At 42.2% G+C, this 17,754-nt stretch overlaps 1 protein-coding gene across 4 annotated transcripts in view; it reads left to right on the plus strand.

The window, feature by feature from the left end:
- The window catches only part of arhgap21a (Rho GTPase activating protein 21a), a 79,802-nt gene that overhangs the window by 37,021 nt on the left and 25,027 nt on the right, over positions 1–17,754 (plus strand). For 2 of the 4 annotated variants that reach the window (XM_080514877.1, XM_080514878.1), the window contains exons 1-3: positions 1,269–1,848; positions 5,547–5,735; positions 7,695–7,716. In XM_080514877.1, the coding sequence (XP_080371003.1) occupies positions 1,537–1,848; positions 5,547–5,735; positions 7,695–7,716 (523 nt within the window). In that variant the 5' untranslated portion in view covers positions 1,269–1,536. Of the gene's footprint in view, positions 1–1,268; positions 1,849–5,546; positions 5,736–5,855; positions 6,055–7,694; positions 7,717–17,754 lie in introns of those variants that run through there. The other 2 variants (XM_080514880.1, XM_080514879.1) reach the window with 2 other exon arrangements.

Here is a 17,754-nt window from a genome sequence, read left to right on the forward strand (position 1 = left end):
AATGAAGCAAAGAGAAAATAGAAACCAAAGCATCATGTTTGAAAAAACTCCAACTAATAAAATAATGTTTGTTCTTCTCTGCCTTTATTATCTTTGTTATGTAACTAGTTGTACAAGTATACAAGCAAGCTCTTTACTTTTCCATATCATCCATCTATCACTGCCTTGTCCTGACTAATACACTGGTCCTAGAGTCGATTTATCACATTCAGATTCATAAATCTGCATACATTTAATTCTAATTATCACAAAAATATGATGTATCTGTCATGCAAATATTTATATCTGTACCTAAGTTTTCCTAATGTATAAACAAACGGCCAATAATACTTTCCTCATCAACCATTTCTCTGCAAAGAACTTAGAATGAGCTCATTTTTGAAACACTGTCAGGATGGAGAGATTAATTTATACTGTCGGTGTTTTAGGACCCAACCATCCCATGCACATATGGGGAGAACAGCGCCCCAAAATATTCCATCTTGATTTATCATTGCTTTATATTTATCTTTCCTACACCGGACAACACTTAAATGGCCAAAAGCTGCACAGGGACGAGGCTGTAAATTAACATTACCCAGGCTCTCCATATAGATTCCATCTGCTGCATTACTCATGCTTATGTAACCACCGTTAACGGCATGGTCTCTGTTAAGTAAACAAATAAATAAATGTGCAGGCGTGACTGTGTGTTTATGCAACTCCAGGTATTTTCTCTGACCACCATGTGTGCCACCCAGACATTAGCGCTTTGTTGTTGCCAGATGAGCTGCAGACATGGAGAGGTGGGTGGATTAGTTGTACGTTTTTGTTCCTTATAGATTCCACAAGGGGACCCATCTGCTTTCTTATCTGCATTAGGCCAACTTGATTTTTCTTTCCCCCCGCAAGCTGTGAAAACTTTGTGTTTTTTCCGTCACATTTGGAGGATTTACCTGCTTCTCCTTTATCCTGCCCTGAAAAACTTTCTCGCTGCTCTCACTTCTTTTCAATACCTTGCATGAACCTCTTGTTTTCCTCCTTTCATTTGTTCTTATGATTAATTGATCGGCCTCAGCACGTGAGTCAGCAAGTGCGTGTTGGCAGGCGCACAGCATCTGAAACTTTTAAAGGTTGCGAGAGGAGAATTTGAAAAAGGGAAAGGAAGAGAATTCATTTATGACTGCCTGGTGTGTGTGGTGTGTGCGTGCATACTTCAGAGAGAGTTTTGTGTGGCGAGTGGGTGGGTGCGTCAGTCAGTCAGGCCGAGCTCTGCAGTGCACTCAGCCGCTGTGCTCTCCTCTCGGCTGAGTGGAAACATCATGTGTCTGTGGGACGCCCAGAGGAACAGCCCCGTTTCTCCGCGCTGAGACCAGAAGAGACAGTCGGGGCCGGACTGAGGAGAGAGAGGAAGCAAAAATGGGCTTAGGCGGTTACTCGGAGTAGACTTTCTGGAAGAGAAGGGGAGGTAGAGAACACAGAAACAGGGGTGCTCTCTGAGGAATTGTCTTCATCGATTGTGCCCTCTGGACCTACCACCTCAGGCTCGGCTATGCCATGCTGGCCCAGAGGAACGGGCTCCCTCCGGGCTGTAAGCCGGGTCCGCTGAAGGATCACCCTGACCTGCGGGATGTGGACGTGAATGCGGAAGGATGCTGCTCTCTCTCTCCCTCCCCGACGTCCGGAGGCTGCCCGTGGGCTCGGCTGGCCGGTGTGGATGGCTGCCTGTCCGAGCCGTACTGCCTCTGGTTCCAGCTGTTGGCCCGAGCCTACTGGGGCGAAGTGGAGCTGGGGCTCACCAGTCCCAATCGCAGCGTGTCCTGGGCTCGCTTGCGAGAAGCCTCTCGGAAGAACTGCGTTCGATCGCGGGTAAGGGTCTGACACTGGGGATGGAGAGCATCCCTGTGGTTTGCGAGGAGCTGAGTGGAGTTCCATTTTTTTGAAGAATACTCATAAAAGATTTGTTCTAACATTGATATCAGCATCCGGCAGAGGAGGTGTATAGACTTACATAGGAGGCATTTGAGAGGGGAGCAGAGGTTAGGGGCGGCTACACTTTGTTGTGCTGTCTGAGGAATTTAGTGTGCGTCATCCTGCTATCCAGCAGCAGGGTAGTCCTGTTTCACTGACCGATATCTGTTGTAACACGAGTGCGCCTGTGTGCGTGTGTTTGGGTTAGGTTTCGTTTATTGTCATTGGTCCCTATGGTGGTTTCAGAATGACACTTTTCAATTTGCTGCCTCGGGATAATGTTTTCGTTTCAGCTGTCAATGCACTCACTTATTTTCAGGATATATTCTTAACTCATCTTTATTTCCGTAGAGAATTTGGATGAAGCTTAGCGCGGTGCAGTCATTGTTCAGCGTCTGTCCAAAAGGAAGGGCATCGGAGGCATTTTTTCCAATGATAAAGTGAATAAGAGTGACTAATGTGAAAGCCTCTGGGGGACGGAGTGTGGAAAGAAAAGGCAAGAGATTGAAAGCTGCAGGAGTGACTCACAGAATAATGCAAAATAAATAAATATATATAGATACAGTATAAAGAAAGCAGTTGGGTAAAAAGCTGAGTCCACACCATTCAAATCCAGCCAAACTTCTCATCACATATACATAAAGATGCATGCAAATGACCTGTCCTGCAGGCTACAGCACCATATGGCAAGACACACATCAAACTCGGCATGCACATAATAGCAACTGTTTTGATGAACAGATTGCATGCATAATTAAGCAGTAGTTTTCAGGTAATTGTGTTTGCAGAAGGTTTACAGTATTGTGCCTTTTGAGTACATCTGTTGTGGGACTCCACCACCAGCGGCAGCAGCAGTTCCTCCCCACACTGTCCTCTGCTTCCTCTTTCTGCTGTATAATTCAACATGTTTTATATATAGTGATGGAAAGTCTGCGTGTGCCTCGGCCAGGGGGCATTTAAGCCTAACAGCTTAGCTATTGCATAATGGGACATAAAATTTTAAGCATGGAATCCAAACAAACAGAGGACTTGCCCTGCGTCAGCTCCTTTCCCTCTCCTCTTCCTCCTCATCTCATCTTTCCTCTCTCGCTTACATTATGGTGTGTGGCTCAATTCCAGCTCCAAACCACTGGGTATTGGGGGGTGATTTCACCAGTCATACCAATAACCGCACCACGCCCAGCCGTTGCTCCCTACATCTGCTGCCTCCAGACGAGGCGAAAGAGGGGAGATATGGAGAGAGTAGCCAGAGGGGTGGTGGGGAGAATGTCTTTGTTTTGGATCCATACCGAAAGACGTATTTGGTCGGGGAAGGGCCCGCGGAGAAATCTGGGTTGAGGCTGATGTTCTTGGCAGATGCTCGGAGCTCAGAGTCACTGTGGAAGTGTTAGCAGTAACCGCTAACTTGTGTCCCGTGGTGCAGCGGTTCAGCCCCTGTCAATAGTTCGATGACATATGTCAGTCTCTCGCCTCAAAGAGCTCGCTGCCATAAAAATCTTTGCAGGAAGCACATTAGATTACTTCTTTAAGAAACAAATCGGCACAATTTTAGAATGGTATTCAACATTTAAACTCGAGCTGATGTCAGGAATGATGTGGTGCGTTTTTTTTTTTTAACAATATGAATGACTTGATCATGGTCTGGTCAAACATTTTATCTATAAAACAAAAGAATTCTCTCCAATGATGAAGTTATTTGCAATTATTTCCATCCTCATGAAAACATTCCATTGAAAGGAGGACAAATGTCACATTGACTGTTTCAATGCATAGTTTTTTTTTTCTTTTTAATACTTTGAGATTTGAGTGATGCCCTTTTTTCATCTTTCAACTTTTTATCCGATTTACCAGTTGTGATATTCTGAGACATTTTTTTCAACTTGTAACCAGTCACGTTACACAGCATCTGTTTACAATAATTTGGTACACATTTAGCGACAGAGCACGCCAATGTTGGCACACTTGGGTTTTGAAGGTATCTCTTGTGCATTTCTTTAGTGTCTGTTACATATCTATAACTTCGTAATGTCGGATGTTCTTGTCATGACAGAAGTAGCTCCTTCAAGGAGAAAGCTCAGGCCTCAGACTATTCTGACTCTTGGTTTACGTGTTAGGACATCATCAATTGGTCCAAATAATCAGCAGCCAGCAAGGGAAGGCTGGTGTCAAATTACGACTACCAGTGCTGCATGCTGACATGCTGCTGAATGAAGCTTGAGTCATTATTTTTATTTGAATGTATTCTTTTAGCGTGTGTGTTTTCACAAGTTCGTCATCGTTCCGACTTCAGGCGTAGTCGCCAGCGTTTTTCTTGCAAAACACCTCAAATCGTTGCCTCGCAGCCGACCCATGTGTTCTGTTATGTCGGCACAAAGGTAACGTTACGCAAGCTGAGAGCTGCCAGCATTTAAGGGATGTTTTCATCCCGTGTTAGTCACAGTAGGAATGTAGCAGATACTTCTGTCATCGGGCAAACACGCCAAATAGCCCCGCAAAGCCCCAAATGTGCAGTAACTGAAGCCACATGTATGTATGGCCGTGTCTTTGGAGCTCTGGGCAGCAGAAATATGACTGAAATTACAGTGTAGATTATATTGGCAGCTATTGTGTTTCTATGACATTTTTAACTACCAGTCAAGAAGAGAATTATTTGACTGCATTCATAGCCAATTGTTCAACAGTCATCAACACGGTCTGCAAAAATACTGTTACCTGGGAAACACCTGAAGTCCTAATCAACCGCTTTTACAGATCAAAATATAGTATAAATATAAACCTCACTCTTTTGACATCCATTTTAGAAACAGTAAAACTTTAATGAGAATATTTTAAGCGCTGTGGAAATGAAGGCTTCTAATATGACTATTTACAGATGTTTCAATACTTTTGCGACCTGCATTTGTTAATGTTTTTTTTAATAAAGTGACACTAAAACTTAAGATGAACCAATAAAACCGCTCATCCTCATCAATGGGTTTCGTCTTTTAAAATCCAGATATGACAATTTTTTTTTGTTTCTTTGTTTCTTTGTTTTAGTTTTCTGAGAAAACAGTTTACAGTTCTGTAGTTTTAGCCACACCGCTCTCTTTATTGCTATGCACAATTACAAGGCTCAACTTTTCATGTGGAAATGACTGGTTTCATATCAGTCAGTATGTGTTGCATCTGCAGTGGTGTTCAGGATCCCTCCAATGGGATTCAAAGGTCATTTTCTTGGGGTGAGATCATAGTTTAAATGAAAACACTGAGAAAAATGTTTGCGTTACATAATGATATACTTGGCTTTTTTTTGTCGTTGAATGCAGCAGACGTTAGATCTTGGAAATTGTGTTGAAAGGAAAGCAATACTGAGAGATGAAATTGCTCACATTGCAGCTCTTCTATGGTGGTATTTTCTCCGAAAAGGGAAAACAATACAATCTTTGATTACTCGTAAAAAAATGTGTCCTTGTTTGGTGACTGATTTACTCTGCAATGACGCAAATAAGCACGCCTGCCACACTATCACCTTGCTGGATAATGTAGCAACAGTGCAGAATGTATGCTCCTTATATGATTTAAATTCATTATACTTCTTCTTTTTTGTTTTTGCCCAGGCTAAGCAAAAGGATGGGCGCGATCAGACCGACGGGTCGGCCACCACTTCTCCCGGGGCGGAGGAGGAGCCCTTCTGCTGGCCGGGGCCCAAGACGCTCCACCTCCGACGAACCTCTCAGGGCTTCGGCTTCACGCTGCGACACTTCATCGTCTACCCGCCCGAGTCTGCCGTCCACAACTCACTGAAGGTGAAGCAGCTTTTACAGGCTTTTGACACGCTTGTTTATGATTAATTATTTTAATTGTGATTAAATAATACCAGATGATTAATTTCCCATTCTTATTTTTCTTATTTATGGGCCAAACAGCTCCTGGTTAAAAGCGAGCGCCTCAACATTGGTGTGTGAAAGGTTGACTCAGACAGGAAATGGGGAACACTCCAAACATGTCATGGAAGAGCAGTCTATCTACCACTGCATCTACCCATGTTTTTCATGCCTTATTTTGACTTGTGTCATCCCACCTGGGAACTCTGCCAGCCCTCCTCTGGATAACATCTGCCCTTTGGTAATAATCCTAACGTTACAGCACTTCCGCCTCCTAATGGGCACAGACTAATGCGGGTGAAAGGGCTTTGGGTGCATGCGACACCAGGTCTCATTTAATGGGGGAAAAGAACCGGTGTTTTGAGTCCACTTTCTCAAAGCTTATCGTGAGCCGCCTTGTATTAGTTTTTCTACGTGATAATTCAGGATAAGATGGGTTTACTTTTCTCTGAAGTGTATTTTGACAACCTCTTGTGTTTGCACAGAAGGATTTCCTACAAAGTTAGCATACTCTGCTCTGTTTATAGGCTTTGGCTGTGGCTTTTCATGTTGAAAGAGGCACTGTGGCACGTCAGGGTTCTCAGGCATTTGTCTAACCACAGAGATAGAGGCTTTTCTCCCAGAGGTCCTCTTGGGTATCACTGCTGTGTTTGGGTCTCTTTTAAGTCCAGTCTGGCCAGTTTGTTCATCTGCGATGTTTCATACAAGATAACTTTACAAATACGTTTTTTTTCCCTCCCTCTCCAACATTGAAATACAAAGCAGTAAAATTCCTTTCCCGTTCCCAGGCACAAATTGCATTCATTTAGTGATCCTGTTATAAAGCCTTTCATCAAAACAAGCTGTTGTGTCGTAAAATTGCTCTGGCTTTTCACAAAGTCTATATCATAAGATGTGTTTCTGCGAAGTGTGAGTGAAACCTCGGGCCACGCTCACTGTTAGACCTCAACCAGCCCCAGAATTATGTAACCTCGGCTGACAAAGTGAAGGGGTTAAAATAGCCCATCATGCTGGCACATTCGTCTTTCCTCATCGTAATTGCTTTTCGGGCCTTTGGATCGCGGCTCTTGACTAATCGCAGTGCGGGGATATTGGGGTTAGATTGAGGAGGGTCAGGCCGTCTTAAGAAAAGCTTGAGGAGAGTGCAGAGTCTTAAAGGATGCATGGAGAACATATGTGTCAGAGAGGGGAGGCGGATTAAAGCGGCGAGTGTGGAATTTAACTGCAGTCTGAGGGAAATTAAGGTTTTATGTGTTTAGGAAACAAGGGGGGGGGGGGGGGGGGGGGGGGATATGGGTAGAAAGTGTTTTGTTTTTTGTTTTGTTTTTAATTCTCAAAACTGTCACAGACCAGATCTCTATTTGATGATGATGAATGCTCTTTTTCTCTGTGGATTGTTTTATTGCTTATTGTTTTTATTATTTATTATAATCATCATTATGATTATCAGTGATTTATTGCTCTTTGATCATTTCTAATCAACTGTTTTGTGTATGTTCTACATGCCTTGTGCATTTAGTTGCGATAGATAAGGTTGCTATTTCCATTGAAGTTGGCTCTTTAAATAAAAACCCAAGCTTTTCTATTGATAGCACTGCCTTTTTTTGAAGAAAGAAGAAGAAAAATAGTTAATTCTATTATTTGAGATACTCTAGCTGGCAACTATTCATCCAAATTTTTTGTAAAAGGCCCAAATAATTTGGTTTTTAAACCTATTTCAATAATTTACTCATTTTTGGTCCTTTGAAGAAGAACATTATCAGTATCTGCTGTATTGTTGTGTATTTACATGCATTTGTTCTCTATGAGAACAAAATTAATTCTAATTAAACCACAGATAGACTGACATTTGTTTCTTTGTTTTGTTTTTTTTTCTTCCAGGATGATGAAAATGGCAGTCGAGGTAAGTGTGAAAAAACAATTATTCACTTAATTAATTGCTGCATCAAGCTGAGTGTGTGAGTCTGGAGCTCAGGTGTTTCAATGACAAGGAGATAGAAACCATTTAGTCTTTCCCCATCTTCAGACGCTCCCTAGAATCGCAGATCAAATTAAGATTGACATTCTATTACGTGAACATATTCTCATGACTTGTAGGTAGAAAGTGATGCATTTTGATGACTCTGTGTGTGTCTTTGTTTGAACGCCTCAGTAATGCGGATAATTCCGCCCCATCAGTTCCTTGATAAAAGCACCAATTTCATCAGGCAATGGAGGTACAGTCCTTAGGAAAACATCATGGTGGGTTTGCTTTGTATTCTACGTGTGCCGTCAGGCTGGCAGGTTGTGTCTCATGCTGCGTTTTGCCGTTTGAAGTCGTTTCTCTTTAGAGTGGCAGCCCTGAGCTGCATGTGCGGTTAGCTTGGCGAGGCCTCAGCATTCCTCGGCGCATCCGGCCTGTCATTCCAGGCCTTCAGTATTCCGCTCACGTCTGCAGCCCAGCATGCACGCAGGAGGATGGCCCTGCTGCTCCTCTTCAGAAGCATTCTTAAGCACCCCTACATCTGCACACACATGTGGTTCTATTGGCTTTCTGAAGCTTTGAAAAAAAACAAATACATGTAAATAAACTGCCTTCAAATTTGTTTCTTTTGCTGCAGGGTAGTGATCCTACAAGGGAACTTATATCCTGTATTTCAGTGTAGCAAATGTGACATACAAACAAAATATGTGCCAAAATTTTATTTTGACCAAAAGTTCCTGGAACCTGTAGTTTGAGTCATTTATGTGCACATTGTTGCTCGTGTTTCCACTGATCCACAGAAAAACAATTAATGTAACCACAACTCCAATTGTGGGCACACTGTTTGTGATTGTGCTTAGATTTAGGAAACACTGGAAAAGAGACAAATCTTCATAATAAGGTAAAAATACTCCATTTGATCAAAGCACAATGGCAAAAAAATGCATCAAGAAAAATTGCATGAAATGTCAGGCCTCTCAAGCTGTTTGAAAGTGTTCATATAAGTAAAGTCTAAGTATCATCTTCACCAAATCATCCGTTGTAATAATAAAGGTCAGAATTTTTCTGTAAGCTTCTGTATTGCAGATTGTCGTCTGAAGGCAGAAAAAGGAGTAAATAACCATCATTAGCTTGTTTTCTATGCTTGTAATGGCCCTAAAGTTCTACCAGGTGTGTGTCGGCAAATAATTCCGGCGTGAGCATACAGCGAGAGTGAAAAATCCTCCGTTTAAGGAAGGGTGAGGGGAGCGATTTGCGATAAAGCTGACTCCTCAATGCCAATGGACGGGAAATTGAGAGATTCCTGTAAGTGTCCCTCATCATTCCTCTTGGCTTGTGGTGTCACATTCCTCACTCTGCCCTCATCCCAACCTCCTTAGCTTCTCCTCGTCCACCCGTCTCATTCAACACAGGCCTAAAAACATTAAACAATACATGCACACACACACACACACACACACATTGAGCCTTACTGTGGCAAGAGGAAACCCTTTAAGGGTAAGTGTCTGTGCATTCTTGCGTGGCAGTATTGTGCCATTTTCTGAAGTCCTCTGCGAGACGCCACTCGGAAGAGGTCACGTAAAACTCCCATGCGAACATATTTGTGTGTCATTAAACCTTATGTGGTAAGTGCGCCAGAAACATTCATCTCCGGTAACGTGGTGAATAATGATCCTCACCTGGAGACCTGCCCTCCTTCAGAAGTCACTTGGCTGCCCTCCAGCCGCTCGTGAAAGCGTCTCTGCCTCTCGGCGGGTGGCGAGACCCCGTAATAGTGATGATGCAGGTAGTGGGATGATGTGAAACCGATATCAGGAAGTGTCCCGAGGGACCACAACCGGAGGAGCTTAACCCATCAAGAATTCAAACTGGAAAGAGGAACCAAAAGACTTGTGTATAATGTCCACCATCAGATCTATTTCTTAATAAATCAAAATGCACTGGTCTTAAAATTATTTCAAAACATAGGTGACCTTTACTTAACTGTGTAACTCAATGCTGAATGGACCCCCCCCCACAAAAAAAAAGTGGTTATATTCCAGTGAAAAAAAACATTCTTCTTCTACATGATGACATGCTACGTCAGTATCAGTGTTACTGCAAACCCGATGAAGCCAAACCTCAGTTTCTGCTTGTTTAATGGTGAAAGATTGAAGGGTGTTGCATCAGAAAATCTTACATTTATGTGCAGAACTTATAACCCAGTACAATGCACTGTGAATGCAATGTGATTTTATCTTATTCTATGTCTCTTTCATTAAGTCTGGGTCACAGCACTGGTACTGGTGCACTGTCAGTCATTCAGGATGAAATGAGTGTCGCTCAAATAGAAAAAAACCCTGTTATCTTCAAAATCAATTCATTTAGCTTACTGAAGAAATAAGATCTTTAGGGAGAAGAATAAACTCTACTTCTTGAATTTTGCTCCCAGCTTTACATTTATTTTACTGACTTTAAAAACTGCAGTTTTCAACAAAACACATGGTTCCTCTGATTGTTTGCTGAGTCTCCAAAAACTTAAAGAATTTGCCTGTCAAGGCAGAGAAACTTACCAAAGACTGCTGTGAATCAAGAAAAAACTGCTTTTTTACATTTATTATTGATTCAACTATTGGAACTTTCTTGATTTTTTTTCCCCCTTTAAACTTCATTTCCTGAACACTTTAACAACTCAAAAAAAGTGGTGCCAGGTTTAACTTTCTTCCTTTCCTGGTGCACAAAGAGATTGGGAGAACCAGCGATCGTTGTACTTTCTACACATTGTACTCAAGTGTTATTTCTAACAGATGTCTACAAATAGTTGTTGTTGCTTTGCGACAACCGTGGACACTGCTGGTCACAATCACAATCGTGACAGCCAAAACATCCGTTTAGCGTCATCTGCAAGCCATGTGGACACACACACACACACACACACACACATACACACGCTTAATCACACAAACCCAGACAGATAGTAAGTCCCATGTGCTTCATTATTTCAATGTTTAAAAAGAGAAGAAAAAAAACTAGCTGGGCCTGAGAGGTTCACAGTGCAGTTTATTTGCTCGACTCCAGGCATGTGTGTGTTTGTGAATGTTTGAGAGGAGGTGGAGGAGGGGGAATGACTGACCGCATGTTGACTAGCTGGGTGTTGCTGCTGGAAATACTTCAAACCTCCAGAAAGCACAGACACAGAGCCCCATACACTGATGTACAGTATGTATGCAGCGGGTTGCATCTTGGAAACACGAAAACAGCATTGCTTCTTTGTGTGCCTGAAATGTGGATCTGTTTATTTCCTTTTTGCAGCGGTTGTGTACATACCAATCCCAAATCGTCCTCTCTATCTCACTTCCTCTCCTCTTCCCTCCCTGCCCTGTCTCTATCCCCTCTCTCCCTTTCCTGTATGTCTTTTCTATTCACTTGTGTATTTTAGCAAGTTTTCCAAAGGCCAAAATCAGAGTGAGGAGTTTTGTGTGGTGTTTATGAAACCGTGGCACCACAGCGCAGCCAGGGAAGCAACATAAAATTTCTCCATCTGTTCAAATATTTGTTTTTCATTCAATGTGAAACTTCTCTGTAGACACTTCTTTGTTTCCTCCCCTCTTATTCTTTCACTTGAGTTTCTGTTCTTTCCCATAAACTCTGCAGAGGGGACGTAATGCAGCACAAGCAAACAGAATTCCCCCGTATCCTCCAGTGGGCTTATTCGTTGCCCCACCTTTTTTAACAAAGCCGTGGCCAAAGTTTTGTCCTTTTGCTTTTTCTCTCCCTCAGTCTGTTTCTCATGTTGCCTTTCCAGCCATCACCCCCCCCGCCCCCCTTATTTTTTGCTCTTTCTCATTTGGCCCATCATTGAACTCATCAAATGCAGTTTCATTTTAATCACATTCTTCTTCTTTTTTTTCCTCATTTCTATTTGGCTGCAAGTTTAATTCCCCAACAGTGATTCATACGTGCCTGCTTGAATAACCACTGACATAGACCATTAAAACCTCAAGTTCGCTCTATAAGTCAGTGCACTTCTTAAATCTCGTCTCTGCTGAGACATTGTCGCCCTAGCCGGATGATCACGTGCTATTCGGACTGAGCATTGCCCATCAGATGCCCACTATGCCAGTTAACCTCCACTTTAGCTCCACGCCCGCTTGAGCAAATGTGAAATACTTCAGTTGTGTGGTATCTCAAGCTTGTTATTGAGCCGAGTCAGTCATATTCTGATAGGGAAACAAGTCATTTCACGCAGACCATGGACAATTTAAACACAGTTTACGGCTACGTCAAGCAAGCTGCAGTGGCGCCTGTGATGTTTTGCAGTTGCAGTGACCAGCGGAAGGAGGAGTCAAAGTTTTCCACTCCAGGATTATTACTGAAGCCTATTACTGGTTCACGCTTGAAAATGCCATAAAGCAAGTGCAGTTTTGGCATGCATTTGCATTTTTTACATTTTTGTGGTAGAAGTTGGAAGAACAGCACTGAGGTCAAAGTATCTGCTGATTGCTCATTGGAGTGTTTAGGTCGGTCATGTCAGATAAACAGATGATACATTTTACATTCTCTTCCAAACCAAATTTTGATTTGTTTGGCTTATAGCAGGTGTGTCGACTAATTTTCCACATTTTTCTGCAAAAGAATTTGACGAGGCACAATAATACCTGCCAATACATCCTGACTGACCCTACATTCCTGCCTGGAGTCCATGCAGAGGAACTCATTAAGTTCCCCACATAATAGCTGCAGCATTAGACAACTGACGGCAAGCACTTCCACACACAGAATGCAAAAAAATAAAAGCACTTTGTTTGGAATCAGTTGTTTGAAAAATCCTTTACAATATGTACAACAACTCCCCCCTGCATTTTTCTTGTAGTGCAGGTCAGGACTGTAGAAATCTTAAGAATTCATGTTACTAGGGCGCCGTCTTGTTTTCGAGGTCTATCATGTTGATGCTGCAACTGCACATTATCTCAAGTTGCGTTAGCCGCTAACGTGACAGACCTGCTTATTTGCACTGCGCAGGCATTTTAATTGCCCGCACTTGTTGAATGCGGCATTTCTTTACTACATCCACTGTTTGTTCAACATGCAGTTTTCTAAAGCTTGACAGTCCTTTTGCTCTGCCTGTGAGTTGTTGTCAAGCTACAATTTAACTTCCAGTGTTCCTGTGAAGAGTTTGAGCTCATTTAGACTGTTTCTTAGGAACTGAGAAACAAGCAAAAAGCCCATCTGTCTCCAGATGTTTTGTCACTTGTTCCCTCAAATGACCTGAAACCTCCTTGTCAGACAGTTTTAGCTTTTAACACAAATAAAACAAAAGCATCAGATATATTTTGTCTTGGATGTTTATGTCATTTAATTTCTGTGTTTTGTATTATTTTGTAAATGCACAGTAATGGAAAAGTTAACACGATCAGTCCTACACTCACACACCAATAGCTGCCATGCTGAGAGATATTAAAGGACAGGAATGTTTTGGGTGGGTCCCAGTTGAGACTTTATATCGATCTGTACCAAATGGTTGTCAAAAAATGCTTTATGTTTTTGCAACTTTAAAGTCTTTCGTGTCTCATTGTCATGTAAATGTGGCTTCAGTCTTAAACTATGTGTCTCGGCATCCGTCCCTTTTGAATCTGTCCCTTTCGCAGCGATAAGAGGAGCTTTGAGTCGTACTGACTGCTTCAGCTCGACAAACTGCGGCTTGTGAGCATTGACGCACCTGCGTTTAAATCTGGGAGCGAAGCCTTACGGGTAAATTCTCCCATCAGCTGGCGCAGTTTGCGAGGATGTGGGTTTGTTGAGTGTGTGACCGAGGTCAGGAATCGGGTGAGCAGGTGCTTTGAGCAGAGTTTAGGCTTTCAGAGCAGAGTTGTGTTTGGACCGGTGTGTGTGAACTGTATACAGAATGTGTGGCTGGGAAGGGAAGAAGCAGAGGCAGAGTTACAGTATTTATTTTCTGGCTATAAAACACACTGTGTCTTTGAATGTTTGTGGAATTATTTGAAGTGCACTCATGCTTTGACCTTCCCACGCGACGGGGGAAGGAGCGGGGGGGGGCATTTTCTGCCACGATTATGTGCATTTTCATCATTCTCAGCTGGAAGTGAGCTGCCACAGATAGCCATCAATCCCTTTGGTGTTGGAAACGCTTGACACGTTTGCATAGTTTCCCGTGTGTTTTTTTTTTGTTTTTTGTTTTTTTCATCCCCACTATTTTTGCATGAAAGTGAGGTTGTTCTTTGGTGGGAGTGACACGAATGGTAAAGAGTTGGACACAGCGCAGCATTACGCCAGGGTTAATGCAGCGGGCCCGGCCCTCTGTAGAACAACATTATCTAACCCAAAACAACGGGGGGGGAGCGGGGAGCTGGCCCACACAACCAGGCCCAGCTGTGCAGTCAGGGAGCAGAGCCAAGAGAGAGCAGCGCTGGCACTCGCTCACACCAGAGAACGGCTCTCCACTGCAAAACCGCTGAGAAATACGCAAGTCCGGTTTGATTTAGTTAGTGTTGGAGCTTATATGTGTTCACTTTGTCGTTTTGCTCAGAGTGTAAGCAAACAGACTTGTCAGCTCAAGCCTTTAAATCTAGTTACAAATGTCCAAATAAATGAGAATCGGCATTAAAGCATCATTGCAGAGGGAGCAGATTTTTTAGCAGAACTTTTTCTATTTGTCGAGAAAATAACAACAGTGGAACATATTTACAAGCTAAAATATCACACACCATTCTCCCATTTTTTTTCCACCAATTAATCAAGAAGTGACAGTGCCCACTAATGAACATTTAAATATATGCAAATTCAACCTAAGTTTACCCAAGAGGTGTGTTTTCATTGGCTGTCCATCCCTCGGATGTTGCTCAGTATCCAGCCATCAGAATAATACATAATACATCAAAAACCTACTTCACTGTGATCAGCTGGCTGGTGTCCAGTCTTGTCACACGGGGATTACACATTGTGTTCATTTATTTAATCCTCATCATCAGTCGTGGGCTTGTTATTTTTGTTTTGTTCAATTTATGATAAAGTTGTGGTGTAATTGTGTTTCATAAAAAAGCTCTTCAGTTCTATTCAGTTACAAACACTGCATAGACATTTGCAGTGGATAAAAACATCTGCAGTTTCATGCCCATTGAATTTCTTCATTAATTTCTCATTTGTTTTTACCTCCTTAACTCCAGAAAACATTAATTCATGTTGGTATCAGAGTTTGTTGTGACTTTAGTGTTTTAAATCCCAAATGAATAAGGATTGACCATGGAAATTATCCTTGACATTCATATGTATACAAATTCCACTTTAATGGATATATATTATTTCCAACCGAAGCATATCTGTACAAGAAAAACGTCCCTGTGAAAACGGCAACCTATTTCCTCTTGCATCACACGATGTTGCATTGTCATTATACCATCATAGTTCTTCTCTCATTTCCCATAATGCAGGATGGAGTTCAACTTCTGTCGGGAGGGCTCCTCCACCCACCACCCTACTCATGGCTGTTAATGTTGTAAAAATGCCTTTTACTGCAGTTTTGAAAGTAAATATCCACAGTTATTCCCATGTATTTTAGGGCAGATCCGTTTTCAGTATACACATGTTTATTTTGAGCTTGAATCAAAGTGGAAGTATTTAGTGTTTGGTCCACCAGTAAAACTTTTTTTTCCCCTCAAGTACCACCCAGGAGCTGCTGCTGTGGTTATTCAACTCCTCATTTTGTGTTTTTGGACCAGGCCAAAGTCATTTGGAGACTGATTTATTGCATTAATCCACACAGTAGTTTATGCTTTCGCTAAGACAGTTGGGAGCATTAAAAAAAAAAAAAATATCCAAAGCTTTAGATTTGCACATTTAATCCTGCTCCTCCAGCTGCAGGGGCATGGAAACTTCCAGAATCCAATTTGTGCTGCAGAGTCGGAGCTCAGTGAGATTGGCTTTAGATTGGGAATCTGACTTCGTGAGAGAAAGAGAGTGAGGGATGAAGGAGAGAGATTAATGTTTGTGGACATCTTTACCTGCAGGTCAGTCATGGCCCGAATTGCGTCCCGTAGTGTTACGTCTTCATTCATCAGTGCAGGTTTTCATCCTGCTGAAACGCTGAAGCGCCACTGCAGCGTGTGAGGTTTTTGTCCTGCCATCAGTCGGCTGGTAATTTGTTCTCACAACCAGGGTAGACAAGAGCGTAAACACAGGGTTTGACCCACAGGAGTGTTTTGTTCCTGAGAGACTGTCACTTCACAGCCTCTGCTGCCTTCTGCTGGAAGAACAAGAGGCCTGCAGCTGCTGCTGGCGAAGCCCAGTGGATGTATTCATTCAGGGTGAATGAAAAGATTGTGGATGCAGTGAGACTGTCAAAACACTGGCTTTGAATTGTTCTTTTTTTAAAGTTTTACTCTATATATTGAAAATGTATGTTTGATTTTTTTTTAGAGATGCCAACTTTTCTGCCTGATTGTACTAAAAAAAATCCTTTATCTGCAAAGTTAAATCCAATAAAATTTTTGTTTAGGTTGTGTAATGGTCTTGTTGATTACTACTTTGCATGGTTAGCTCAGGACTTTATGGTTGTTAAGTCTGGTAGGAGCAGCTTGTTACATTGATATATATATTAATCTTTAAAGAAAGGTGGGAGTCTTTGGCTTTAAGTTAGGAAAATCTTGGATTCTTCTTTTAAATCTCTTTCAGAAATGCACTATTTTGGCATTTACTGATTTGTGGTTTTGTCATAATTCCCATATTTACTCTGGTGAGGTCTGAATAAACCAGGGTGTTAGAAACTAATCAGTCAGATCTTATTTAAACTGTCTTTGTTGCTGTGTTTATTAGATGTAATTCTACAGATAATCTATCATTTAATACATTGCAGGCCATGCATGTTAATCCCATGTCATGACATTTCCTTCCACAAGGGGGACATGGAGTCCCTCAACAAATGCAGCAGCGAAGCTGGCATGGGGGAGAGGACATCTGAGGTGACACACTTTGAATGTCACATTCCCTGCTGGATGCATTTGACTGTTTCCTCCTAGCAGAGAGGCATCTATCTATGATTGGATACTCGCAGCACACATGTTTTTTTCTTAAAGGGTGAGGGTCCCGACATAAAATGTTACTGAAGCAACAAACCGGACCTGCAGCAGCTGTTGAGGACTCTGCAGTGCAGTGAATATCCAAGTAGCCTGTGGCGAGTAAATGCTTGTTTCTGCTGCTCGGGGCATGAAAAAGGCATGTCTATGATGAACAGTGTGAGCTGTGATGCTGCACTTCCTACAAGCCTGCAGGGTGTGAGAGGCGGCTGACGTGCTGTGAGATTGTGAAATATGTCTCAGGGAAAGACATTTTCTGTCTTGCTTAGATTCCCAAGCACAGTAATGTCATCTTCATGAATTTATTGCAGGAGTTTCTCTTCTCTCTACAAGTATTTTCAACACAATATCAGCTGCATTTTCTCGAGTGGCTTGCCTCGTTGCGCATAACACAACATCGTGTGCTGCCTGCCTGGTTCTCCATATGAATCTAACCCCCCTTGTGGCTTGTTTTACATGCAGCCATGTCAGCACACTGTGACCTCTCCCCGCTGTCCTCAGTCAGATGCAAGAGAACTGATGTGCTCTGATTTGAATGTGAGGAAGGGTTTCAAGACAAACGATGATGAATTTTCATCTAATTTTAGAGACAAATTTGCACGTGGATATATTCTGTCACAAAGCTTACCCAGGAATGGAAAATAACACATCCTTGAATGCTTTGTAATTTAAAGTAAAATGCAAGAAAAACATGTTGATCGGGGTTTTCCAGCAGACATTTTCCAACAGAAATGCCAAACAGATCAAGGTTCCAGCTTCACATTTACTTTCATTAGTCATACTGGCATTGTAATGGGTGAGACTTCAAACTCTGTAGTGCGAGTTTGGCTGTAATATTATACTTAACAATACAAGTTTATTACATTTGACTTAAAACAAGAGTGATCTGCAGCTTTAGACGCGACTGTTG

The sequence above is a fragment of the Blennius ocellaris genome (genome assembly GCF_963422515.1).
Source record: "Blennius ocellaris genome assembly, chromosome: 19".
NCBI classification, from domain to species: Eukaryota; Metazoa; Chordata; class Actinopteri; order Blenniiformes; family Blenniidae; genus Blennius; species Blennius ocellaris.